At 56.4% G+C, this 12,305-nt stretch overlaps 2 protein-coding genes across 7 annotated transcripts in view; one reads left to right on the top strand and one right to left on the bottom strand.

Moving 5' to 3' along the window:
• The window catches only part of FAM83G (family with sequence similarity 83 member G), a 36,094-nt gene extending 25,494 nt beyond the window's left edge, over positions 1-10,600 (bottom strand). Inside the window, exons 1-2 of one of the 3 annotated variants that reach the window (XM_055243208.2) lie at positions 10,479-10,600; positions 9,283-9,932 (exon numbers count right to left, since the gene is read on the bottom strand). In XM_055243208.2, the coding sequence (XP_055099183.1) occupies positions 9,283-9,804 (522 nt within the window). In that variant the 5' untranslated portion in view covers positions 9,805-9,932; positions 10,479-10,600. Of the gene's footprint in view, positions 1-9,282; positions 9,933-10,179; positions 10,211-10,478 lie in introns of those variants that run through there. The other 2 variants (XM_063617740.1, XM_055243207.2) reach the window with 2 other exon arrangements.
• The window catches only part of SLC5A10 (solute carrier family 5 member 10), a 72,222-nt gene that overhangs the window by 44,209 nt on the left and 15,708 nt on the right, over positions 1-12,305 (top strand). The gene's annotated exons all lie outside the window — the stretch shown is intronic.

Here is a 12,305-nt window from a genome sequence, read left to right as displayed (position 1 = left end):
GAAAGGGGAGGCTGAGCAGAGAACCACCGGAAAGGGGTGGCTGGAACAATTGCTGGTGCTCATGCAGGACCGGGAATAGTGTATGTGCCCCCAGCCAGAACAGAAACCCCTCCTAACGCAGGGCCTGCAGGAGGGGTCTTCGGAAGGATACTGCCTCAGCAGTGGACAAATAAGTCCTAGACCAGGCATAAGCAAACATCCTAAAGAATCAGGGTGTAGACATGTGAGGCTTTAAGGGCCATATGTTCTCTGTCACAACTACTCAAATCTGCTGGTATAACACAAAAGCAGCCAAACAAAGTATATAAATAAATGTCTATGTTCTATTGTTTATAAAAGCTGGCAACAGGCTTCCTTTGGCCTGGGGACCATAATTTGCAACTCCTACCCTGGAGTGAAGTCTGCTCTGGTCCTGCCTAATAAAGCTTGACAGGAAGCCACAAAAGCATTAAATCGTTTCCAAGTAACCTAACTGCATCCCAGAACAAGGCTCCAAAATATTCAAAGGAGAAAACAAAACAAACAAAATCTACAAGCAGCCCACAACATAAAATCCAACATGCCTGGTATCCAATTAAAAATTACCAGACACACAAAGAAACAGGAAAACATGATGCACATGAGAAAGAAAACCCATCAAAATCAACCAAAAACTGACACAGATGTTAGAACTGGCAGACAAAGACATGAAAACAGTTATAACTGTGTTCCATGTGTTCAAAAAGTTAGGTAGAGATGTGGAAGATTTTTTTTTTAGCCAACAAATCGAAATTCAAGAGGTGAAAATGCAACATTTAAGACGAAAAATATACTAGGTGGAATTAACAGATTAGACACTATAGAAGAGAAAATTAGTGAACTTGAAGACATATAAGTAGAAACTGTCCAAAATGACACACAGAAAGACTGAAAGAACATGATCACAGCATCAGCAAACTGTGGGTCAACTTCAAGCCATCCAATATATGTGTAATTGCAGTCTCAGAAGGTGCAAGGGTTGGGAGTGAGCGAGAGACCCCAAAAAAAAAAAAAAGAAAAAAATAGCCAAAACACTTCTACCATTTGATTAAAGACTAAATCCAAGGCGAGGTGCAGTGGCTCTCCCCTGTAATTCCAGCACTTTGGGAGGCAGAGGCAGGTGGATCACTTGAGGTCAGGAGTTTGAGACCAGCCTGGCCAACATGGCGAAACCCTGTCTCTACTAAAAATACAAAAATTAGCAGGGCACGGTGGCGTGTGCCTATAATCCCAGCTACTTGGGAGGCTGAGGCAGGAGAATTGCTTGAACCCAGGAGGTGGAGTTTGCAGTGAGCCGAGATTGTGCCACTGCACTCCAGCCTGGGCAACAGAGTAAGACTCTGTCTCAATTGAAAAAAAAAAAAAAAAGGCCAGGCGCAGTGGCTCACGCCTGTAATCCCAGCACTTTGGGAGGCCGAGGCGGGAGGATCACGAGGTCAGGAGATCGAGACCATCCTGGCTAACATGGTGAAACCCCGTCTCTACTAAAAATACAAAAAAAAAAAAAAAATTAGCTGGGCGTGGTGGCGGGCGCCTGTAGTCCCAGCTACTCGGGAGGCTGAGGCAGGAGAATGGCGTGAACCCGGGAGGCGGAGCTTGCAGTGAGCCAAGATCGTGCCATTGCGCTCCAGGCTGGGTGACAGAGCGAGACTCCGTCTCAAAAAAAAAAAAAGACTAAATCCACAGGTCTCAGAAGAGACATGAAAAAACTATACCAACACACATCATAAACAAATCACTTAAAGTCAGTAACAAAGAGAGCCTTAAAAACAACCAGAGGAGAAAAGACAACTGCATGTCAAGGAACAAAGTACGTGGACTTCTCATCAGAATCACTGCAAGCCACAAGACAACAGGCAATATCTTTAAAGTACTAAATGGAAAAAAAAAAAATCAACTTAGAATTTTATACCCAGCAAAAATACATTTCAAAACAAAAGGCAAACTAAAGATTTTTTCAGATATAAAAAAACTGAGAGAATTCATTACCAGCAGACCCACACTCCCTCCTCCAGCTGCAACCCCCTCTCCAGCAGCACAGTTGGGACAGATGTGGCTGCAGCACCTCAGTTTTTCTATCATGACATGGTCCCACCCCCCTCCCCTCCTCCTCCCCTCCAGGGGGCTGGCAGAATTAGTGAGATCCCATCTGAAGAGGCCCAAGAAGGTTCGCTGGGTTAGGAAGTTCTCCTAGGATCCCTGGGTGGTGCTCCCTGCCACCTCCTGGCAATCTCCAAACAAGTTTGCCCATATAGTGGCTCTGAAAGTCTGTCACTGAGAGGACTACTTTAGCTAACAGTCTCATCTTGCCTCCCAGGGTAAAGGGAGTCTGTGTACTTGGTAACAAATGCTGACCCCAGCCAGAGCAAGGATAATTAGGCCAACCAGCTGGCACGCATACAGGTGTCCCTTTTCTGAAGACAGGGAGGGGTGGTGATGGCCACTCCCATTTTTCAGAGGGGGTGTCACTGTCCCAGGGCCACCCTGTCAACTAGTGGCAGAGGTCTCCTGTTCTTAGGTTTTTCTCCTAACGGGGGACCCTGTGTCCATTCCAACCTCTGAACCCACCCACAGCCTCCCAGAGCCCACCTCAGCTCTTGAAACAAATACCTGACCCTCAGCACTGTCTGGAAGGTCAATGCCTGGGCCTCCCTGGCTCTGCCATGCCTTCCCTGGGTGGCCCATGGCAGGTCACTTCCCACTCTAAGCCTCAGTTTCTCTTCCTGGTAACATGGGGAGTGAAACTGGATGAACTCTGAGGTCCCATTCCCCTCGACATTCATCAGCTCTGTGAACACCTTCCCCACCCTCTGACTATTAAGACTGAAGCCTCATTAAGGCCAATTAAAGGAAGATCAGGCCTTCTGAGCACCAAATGGCTGCAGTGGGTTGGGGTCAAGAAGCCCAGGCTAACCATGCCCAGAGCGCTCTGACCAGGAGGCTCGGCCTAGCCCAGTGGCATGAAGGCACTACCCTGAGTCTCCTACCTCCCCCAGACGGACATCAGCTTCCTCGTCATGGCTCAGGAATACTGCAGAGACAAGGGGCTGGCAGAGCTTGGGGAAAGGCCATGACGTGACCAAGGCTGTTCCCTGTGGATGAGGCAAGAGGGCAAGATCCTTTCCCGCTGGCCGCAAGGAGCTTCAGAATCCTCAGAGCTTCCAGGCTTGCAGGCGCAGGATCCAGCCAACCAGACCATCCCACGTGGGCAGCAAATGGCACCAGCTGAGAATTTTCAAACAGGAAAATCTCAGAACTATAGATTCAAAAGCCTTTAAAACCTCAGCTTCTCCAGGGTCCAAGAGCGACAGACACTGGGGCCATCAAGCATCCTAATGCCCCAGAAAGCCTGGCTTGGAAAGGACTTGCCCAAGGTCACAAAGCACACCAGGGCAGGGCTGAGGCTTCTAGGCCACCTGGTGCCCACATGCTCTCTGCTGAGTTCCACTGAGCCCCTGCTTGAACTTCTCCCAGGACAGGGAGCTCACCACTTCCACCCCAGACTACTCACAGAGAGAAGCTCTCAGGACAGGAGTGAGGAGTGAATGTGGGGGAGGCGAGGGGAGAGATCTGGCATCTACCGATGCCAGCTCCATGCCAGACACAGAGTGTTTTACACACCCCACTTTTTCCCATTTAAATCTCACTATGACTTTATGAGGCAGGTGTTAGCTGTTAGCACCACCATGACACTGAGAAGGAAGGAACAGAAGGTAAGAGAGGCCAAGCAACTATCTCCGAGCAGCCACTACAGATAACACCAGAGCTGGGGCTCATGCCTGGGTCCCAGTGATAATGGAAGCCTGTCTTCCCACCACCCCACATGGCATTTAACCTGGCAAGGTACTTGAGCCCAGGGGTCATTCAGACCCTTAAAGGGGACTAGGACAGCCCACCCAGGCCAAGGCCTGCCAGGCTGGGGCCAACATGGGCCAGGGCACAGGGCGGGACCCCATCTTCCTCCCTAGCTGCTCTCAAGGCAGAGGGTAGCTCAGTGCTTTTGGATGTTCCTGTCTGTCACTGCTTCAAGACAAGGCCTGATCCCCATTTTACAAGTGAAGAAACTGAAGCCCAGGGTCCTGCAGCATGCAACTGGCTAAGTGGGACTAGCACCCTCTGCTGGCCCAGGGGCCAGGACCCTCAGCTGCAGGGAGACCCTCTCCAACCAGGGAGACCCTCTCCAACCAGGGAGACCCAATCCAGGTCCAGCCACACCTAAGACCCTTGGTGTAACCTTATGAAGGCCCCAGCCGACTCTGAGCCTCAGTTTCCCCAGCTGTGATATGAACATGACGCCAGGCCCTGGCTCTTGGGGTTGTGGGAAGGAGGTCAGCCCAGTGGCTGAGCAGCTGCCTGTCCCACTGGAGTGCCCAGACAGGCAGGCACTCTCTCCTTAGAGCTCCTTCCTCAAAGGGCTGCTCCCGGCTCTCCTCGAAACTCTTAATTAAGGGAAGGGAGCCTTTGGAGCGCACAGGAGTTAACACCTGGAATTACTTTATCAGATGGTTCCCCACCCACTCTCTGACCTGCGGTGGGGGCCTGGGCCAGCTGTGCCCCCCACAAGGTGTCAACTGGGCCACCTGTGGCCTCTGGCAGTGTGGGGAGCTGTCCTGGCACTGCCCAGCTAAAGGATGCAATGAGTGGCCTTCCTCCTGGTCCCCAGGCCACAGAGCTCACCCTGTTCTTGTGAGTCCCCGTCCCAGCCCTCCTCCAGAGAGCCCAGTATTTAGCTGCCAAGGAGCCTCATGAAAACGCTTTTACTGCCAGGCATGGTGGCTCATGCCTGTAATCCCAGCACTTTGGGAGGCAGAGGTGGGTGGATCACAAGGTCAGAAGTTCAAGACCCACCTGACCAATATGGTGAAACCCTGTTTCTATTAAAAATACAAAAATTAGCTGGGCGTGGTGGCACATGCCTGTAATCCCAGCTACTCAGGAGGCTGAGGCAGGAGAATCGCTTGAACCCCGGAGGTGGAGGTTGCAGTGAGCAGAGATCGTGCCACTGCACTCCAGCCTGGGTGACACAGTGAGACTTTGTCTCAAAAAGAAAAAAAAAAAGAAAATGCTTTTACTGTCCTGAGTCAACAGGATCCAGCAGTGAGGCTCCGGTGCTCCCATGCAGGGGTAGGGCTCAGAAGCGACAGTGCCACTGCTTCTCCAGGGAATGGGGGGGTGCTCAGGGCCTGCAGACTGGGGGTCTGGGCCCAGTCCCTCCAGATATCAGTTCTGTGACCTCAGGCAAGTTATTTGCCATCTCTGAGCCCCACCAAGCCGCAGTTTCCTCATCTGCACAATGGAGACAACACCTACTTTCCAGAGTTGTGGGGAGGATTACACAGCATGGTAAAGTGCCCGCTCAGCACCTGGCGTGGGGCTGGCATTTAGTAAGCGCCTCATTAAGCTGCGTCTATTCTCCTAGAGCCAAGCTGTGGGCCAGGACTTCAGCGTGTGAAGGCAGGGGCCTGACAGAAAAAATGTGGGGTGAATCAGGCATCATGAAACTTGGGTTTGACTTTATTTCTCTGGGTCTGTTCCCAAGCCCTGGCCTGGCATGCAGAGAGTGGCCCTGGCCACTGGCGCCTCACCCTCCCTCAGTTCCCTCAACTGTGAAATAGGGAAGGTGTGATCTGTCCCTGCCCCTGGGGCCTCACCCCGGGGCTGGTGAGGGATCCTGCTAAGGCCTCCCTGCTGTGTCATGTTGAGGGGGGCTCAGCATCTGCTGGAGGAGCAACCAGCTAGAACATCTACATCCAGCTCTGGCTGAGGCAGCCCCAACCCAGCCCAGCCTCACCCCTTCTCAGGCTGCAGCCGAGCGAGGCCAGGGCTCGCCCCTCCCAGGCGTGATCCTACAGGCCCGTCCTCTGGTATGCAGTTGGAACCCCACAGCAGGTTTTTCCCCAGATAAATCATGGCTCCTGGGGCTGGGGGAGGGGCAGGCAGTTGACCTTCCATCTTGGAGTTGGAGCCCACTAGGGCTGGAGGGAGGCTGGGAGGGCACAAGCTGCTGAGAGTGAGACCCGGGACCCACCCGCCTCTTGTCCCAGGGGAGTCTAGGATCACAGGGCAGCAAGGTGTCAGGGCTGAAGGGGCCCCTAACAGTCTTCAACACCTGTTCCCATTTTACAGATGGGATGACCCGGGCTTGGAGAGGAGCTGGGGCTTGTTCCAGGTCACACAGTCAGGCGGAGGCAGAGCACGGACTCTTGGTTCCTGGTCCTGCTGTCCACTAGTTCCATTCTAGTCATTTGGGAAGGGGGGTGGGAAGCGGGGACTGACAGCAGTCCTGACAGGAACACAGCCGCTCCCGAGTGCTGCGTCACTTCCCTGCCCCAGGGTCTGCCTGTTGTGCTGAGGACAGGTGAGTGAGGAGGCGGCGGGCTGGGCTGTTCTGACTCAGCCCCGGCAGCCCCAGCCTGAAGCCCCCGGTGGGAAGGGGCCAGTGTGCGGCAAGGCGGCCCAGGCAGAGGGATCCCCATCCCAGCCAGGGGGCAGGCAGAGTTCCCCCTACACAATACCAGAGTGAGAAGGGGAGGTGGAAGCATGGGCAGGAGAGGTGATTCATGGGGAGAGATAAGGCAGGGAGAGCTCCTGGCAAGCAGGCAGACAAAGCGCCCCGTCAGCATCCGTCAGTGTCCGCGCCCTGCTCCTGTCAGCCTGGGAAGCAGCCAGGGCAGGACAGCTGGAGGACTGCAGTGGCCTGGATGAGCTGCCCCTCCCAGCCCCTGCCTGTCACTCTGTCCTGCCAGGGCCAGGGCACAAGGGATAGCCTGGAGTTAGAGGGAAACACAGGCCTGGTCCCCACCCCTCTACCTGAGAACTAGCTAGGTGACCTTGGGCAGGGACTAACCAGTTTCTACATCTGAAAAATGGGACAGATAACACTGGCTGAGATTACAAAGCGCCTCGCACTCAATCAACACTTGCTATTGTTATTATCCCTGCCCACACATGCCGCACATGCCTGGGCCACGGGTCCCAGGACAGATGTGGCAGGGAAGGAAGTGCCCAGGGCAGAAAGCAGGGGCTTGGCTCACCACAATGCTGTGGAGTCATGAACAAATCCCTGTCCTTCTCTGTGCCTCAGTATCCTTGTCTGTCAGATGAGGGGCTTAGTCTCTACTGCCTCTGAGGCCCCCACTGTGGGACCCTTGAGGACTCCCTGAGGTCTGAGAGTAGGGAGCAGTCTCAGCAGTGAGTGCCCCATCCCGAGGGCTGGAAAAGCAGAAAGCAGGGCCCACCAGTCCGAGGCTGGAGGACATCACTCACTGTGGGGCCGTGTAGACAGACTGGCACCCAAACTGGAGACCAGCTTCTTCCTAGCTATGTCACCTTAGACAGGTGACAGCAATCACCTTGTGGGAAGCAAAGGAAGGCAATGTCACCTTAGGTGACACTAATAACCTTGTGGGGCTTTTGTGGGAAGCAAAAGGAGCTCCAGGTGGCCCATGGGACTGTATGGAGTGGCTGGGTCACAGCTGTAGCCAGAGACTCAGGGAGGAACCTGGGGTCAGCAGGTGAAGCCCTGGCCCTGGGAGCCCCTATCTGGCCCATCGCTGGGCAGGGGATCCGTCTGTCTGCAGACCCTCTGGCTGTTCCCATCTGCCTCCTTCCTGTCGCTGACAAGGAGGGGAGGCACAGAGGAGTGGGAACCTTGGCACAGCAGGTCCCCCTACCCAGGGCCTCAGTTTCCCTATTTTCAAGATGGAAGTGGAGGCTGGGTAATGGGATCCCAGCAGGCTCTCTGTGGGGACTGGGTTCTCTAGCCTCCAGCCAGTCATCTCCATCAGGCACAGACGTCAGCAGCACTTCCCCCACACCATGGCAGGCGTAGGGCGGGTCTCTCAGTCTGCAAATTATGAAGGTCCCTTCCTCCTCCCCCTCCTCCTCCTCTTCCTCTAACTCCTTCCTTACTTTTGTCACCCAATATTCCATCTTCACAATAGCCAAAGATGCAGCTTTTATCTGCACCACCTCCATCTTATAGACCAGAAACCCAAAGCCTCAAAGCTGCCCTGGGTCAGTCAGAGAATTGAGAGCAGCCAGGCCAGGGGCCAGGCGCCCCCACCCAGCTAGCTGACCCAAGTGGTCCCCTTGTTGGGCAGGGACTCCACCTTCCTGGAAACTGGGGCCAGGGCCAGGGGCCACCGGGGCCACCTCATCAGTTCTTGACCCACTTCTGGTTTCTCTGCCCACGAGCTTTCCCAAGGCCCTGTCAGTTAGCCAGCATTCTGGTCTTCTGCAATTGGCTGCCCTGCTCTGGGACTGGAAGTATAAGGGGATTAGACCCAGCTAGGAACACGTCATCCCACAACCTGAGGCCCAGACCTGGCTTCAGAATCCTCAACACAACTCACTAGGTAAGCTTTATCTATCAAATCAAGATGTGCTTGGAAACGATGAGAAGGTACTTACGTGCAGCAGGCATTAGCACCTGCTCATGGTCACAACTGTCCAGCAGTGGCCTAGCTGTCTCTGCAAGTGGCAAGCACCCCTTCTCAGAATGTGTGACGGTGTGTCAGCCAAGAATGGCCCCCCACAGCTAGGGCACTGCATAGCCCAACAGGGGTGGAGAAGGGGAGGGCCAGAGAAGGCTTGAGGTCCCTTCCGGTGGCAACATTCAGGTGGACAATGCTCAGGTGGACTCACTCCACTTCCACAGATGAGGACCACACCTCCCTCACCTGAGCATCCTGGCCTGGAAAGTTTCCACCATTGCAAAGCTCACAAAGAGGCTCAGAGAGGGTGTGCAATCTGCTCCCAGTTGCTCAGCACAGCTAGGAAACAGGCAGTGTTGAACAAGGACCTCCAGGCCAGTCTCAGACGGACTCGGACCATGCCTATTCCCTCACCCCACAACAAAAGCTCTCCCCACCAGAGAGCTCACGGTGTGTGCGTGTCTTTACAGTGAATCAGAGCCACTCTAAGGGACAGTAAGAGGAAGCCCTGGGGTTCCTCCCCTCCCCACTCCACCCTATCTCGGTGCCTTCTTCTGGGGAACCAGAAACACCCCCAACAATAAAGAGGCCCTTTGAGACGGGGCAGCCCACTGTCACCTGCTAGGACCTGGGAACCCTACCCTGCAAAGAAACTACGGATCCCCACGAAGGTGGGGAGGAAACCTCCACCCAGGAGGCAGCCAGGGAAACAGTAGAGATCCCTAGAAGCCCATGTTGGGCTCCCGTTTTGAGCTCTGAGTGAGCCTGTATTGAGAGGGGTCCGGTGGCTGGTTGGGCCGTGGCTCCAGGAGTCCCCGCGCTGCCTCACCTTCTGTGCCTGGCTGATCATCTTCCGCACCACCTCTTTGATGTGGGCCTGCCCGTCTATGGGGGGCTGCATGTAGACACTGGCCCGGGTCACGCCGCGGTAGGCGATGGTGTCCGGCCAGCCCAGGTCCAGCTGCGGGATGGAGCGGTCCGACTTCTGGGGCCAGTACTCCAGAGAGGGTAGCGGCTCAGCCTCGGTGAGGACCCCATCCGCCCCGCTGGCTTCCTCGCCGTCGCCGACCCCGTTGTCCTCGGGCCCCTGAGAGGGGCCCGTGCCCCGAGGGTCCTCAGAGCCTGGGTCGTACACCTCGATGGTCTCCAGGATGCGCTTGAGCTCCAGCTCCGAGAGGAAGTCTCGGATGTTCTCCCGCTTGAGCACCTCGTAGAAGGCGTCCCGGCCGCGAGCCACCAGGGCCTCCAGCGCCAGCCGCTGCTCCTCGCTGTAGAAGAACTCGGGCTTGGACTCGCTGGAGCGCCAGTTCACATGGTTGTCGTCCAGACACTGCACCTGAGAGAAGGCCATGGCGCCGCCTGCCCGGGCACTGCTGCCGGGGGTGGGTGGGCAAGGTCCGGCTCCTAGCTCCGGCCCAGCTGGGGCACCGCGCGCTCGGGGGCCTCTCCGCGGCCTCTGCTCCTCTGCCCGTGAGCAACCTGCGGGAAAGACCTGATGAGCCCGGCTCGGCGCGGAGGGCGGGCCGCGCGGGGAGGGGCGACGGGGGGCGGGGCCGGGAACCCAGGTGGGCGTGGGAAGGACGGGGCTGGGGCTGGGGCTGGGGCTGGGAAGGTGAGGTGGGGGCACTGGACTGGGATGGGGAGAAAGTAAGGGATCGGAACAGCGGTGAGGGAGCCGTGGGTCACGTCCCAGGGCTCAGCGTGCCTCTATGTGCAGGGAACCCACATCCCAGATTTCCGGAACTGCCTGAAGTCCTAGCAACTTCTGAGGGAAACTAGGGCAGCCGGGGAACTTCCCAGTAGCTTCTTAGAGTGGGAGGCGGCCCCGGCACACAGGCGCCCCACAAACCGAGGGCTTCCGGGTAAGGGAGGGGTCTTAAAATTTCCGGGTGCCGGCAACCCGGGAGGCCTGCCCGGAGGAGGCCGGGGCTCTGGGAGGGGTCCAGGAGACCCAGAAGCGCGGGTGGGGGGCGGCGGCGCCCCGCGAGACCCGGGATCCCGGGGGCGCGGCCGGCACTTGCTTACCGAGCGGGCGCTGGCGGAGTGGGGCGCACACGCGGCGGCGGCGCGAGGCTGGGCGAGGGCGCGCCGGTGACTCAGGGCCGCCCCGCTCACCCTGCCGCCGCCACCTGCGGTCACGTGCCGCCCGGGGCGGGGCCGGAAGCTGATTCACCCCTCGACAGGCAGACAGACCTGGGGCGGGCGCACTGCCCACGGTCCCCTGGTGCCCGAATTCCTAAAAGCTCAGAGGCCTAAGCCCAAGAGCTCCTGGAACACCCAGCCCAGAGAGGGACAGTGTTCTCCCTGAGGTCACACAGGGGGTCAACAGCCTTGGCACCCCCCTGTGCCCCCAGGGTCTGTTGGTGATCCTGGATCAACCCTGGCTGTGCCCAGTTTCGCTGGTGTGGCGGGAAGTCGGTGCGGCTGTATAGATACCCAGCTGTCCAGTTGTGGAAACAGGTCTAGGGTACTGGGCTGGGAGACTCCAGGCAGGGATAGGGCACTAACTGACCCAAACTCAGGGCTTTCCTGAGCAGATACCCAGTTCTCAGTCCTGAGCCCTGATCCCCTCTGGGAGGGGTCCCTGGACTGCTTCTGCGTGGCAGGCAGCACCCGACCTGAACCCTAGGGCAGGGAGGGGCCAAGAGGGCCGCTGTGGGCTGGGGTCAGGCCTAGCTCTCTGCTAAGCGTCCCCTGGGGTTGGGACCCTAGTTATGGGGAGCGTGGAGACCACATCTGAAGGCAGGCTTTGAGGGTGGGACAGCAAAGCCCATTAAATCTGGCCCAACAAACAGCCCCAACCCCATCGCGTGCCGCAGCCAGTCTGCCGGGCACCAGGCCCAGCCCTTCCTCCCATCCCCCATACTTGCTCTGGATCTGGATGGGGCTGGTTTGGGGCCTTTAAGGATGCTGCTTCGGTAGGCTGGTGACATCTCTAGGCCTTGTGCCCTCAAACCCCCCTCCTCCAAGGCCTTCTCCACCATTCATGGCCCATCAGGACTCCCTGCCTCTGACTCCACTGCCCTGGGCAATGACTGGCCTCCTAGGCCCAGCATCCTTGTGGTCCCCATCACTGACCGCTCAAGCCTGAAGTCCTACATTCTGCCATACAGTCCCCCAAGGGCTTTATGCTACTGAACATAGTGGCCCTTAGGGAACAGGCACACATATTTGCATCCTCCCCCTGCCCCAGGGCCAGAGAGGGGAGGTGGTCCCAGCAGGAGAGCCCTGCCTTGAGGGTCCTGAAGACCCATTTATAGCCCCTCTGCTACTGTGGATCCCCTGTAAGACCCTCTCTGAGCTGCCTCAGCTTCTGCCTGTGTTCTTACCAATGCACAGAGGCTGGAGAGTTCAGGAAGGGAGTCCAAGGCCTCACTTCCCCCTCCACCACCCCCACACTTCTGCAGTTGATGAACAGGAAGGTTGTATGCACCCAGTTTTCCCCAGTAGCGACGTTTTGCATAACTATAATACAATAATATCACAGCCAGAAAATTGACACTGGTGCAATCCACAAAGGTTTTTTAGATCTCACCAGTTTTTTGTTTGTTTTGGGACAGGGTCTTGCTCTGTCACCTAGGCTGGAGTGCAGTGGTACGTACAATCATTGCTCAATGCAGCCTTGAACTCCTGGGCTCAAGCGATACTCCTGCCTCAGCCTCCTGAGTAGCTGGGACCACAGACACCATGCCCAGCTAATTTTTTTTCCTTTTTCTTTTTTTTTTTTTTTTTTTTTTTTGTAGAGACAAGGCCTCACTGTTGCTCAGACTGGTCTCAAACTCCTGGCCTCAAGTGATTCTCCCACCTTGGCCTCCCAAAGTTCTGGGATTACAGGCATGAGCCACTGCACTG

Source organism: Symphalangus syndactylus, chromosome 14, assembly GCF_028878055.3.
Source record: "Symphalangus syndactylus isolate Jambi chromosome 14, NHGRI_mSymSyn1-v2.1_pri, whole genome shotgun sequence".
Classification (NCBI taxonomy): domain Eukaryota; kingdom Metazoa; phylum Chordata; class Mammalia; order Primates; family Hylobatidae; genus Symphalangus; species Symphalangus syndactylus.
The sequence above is the reverse complement of the archived record's forward strand: the minus strand, read 5'-3'. Positions and strand labels throughout refer to the sequence as shown.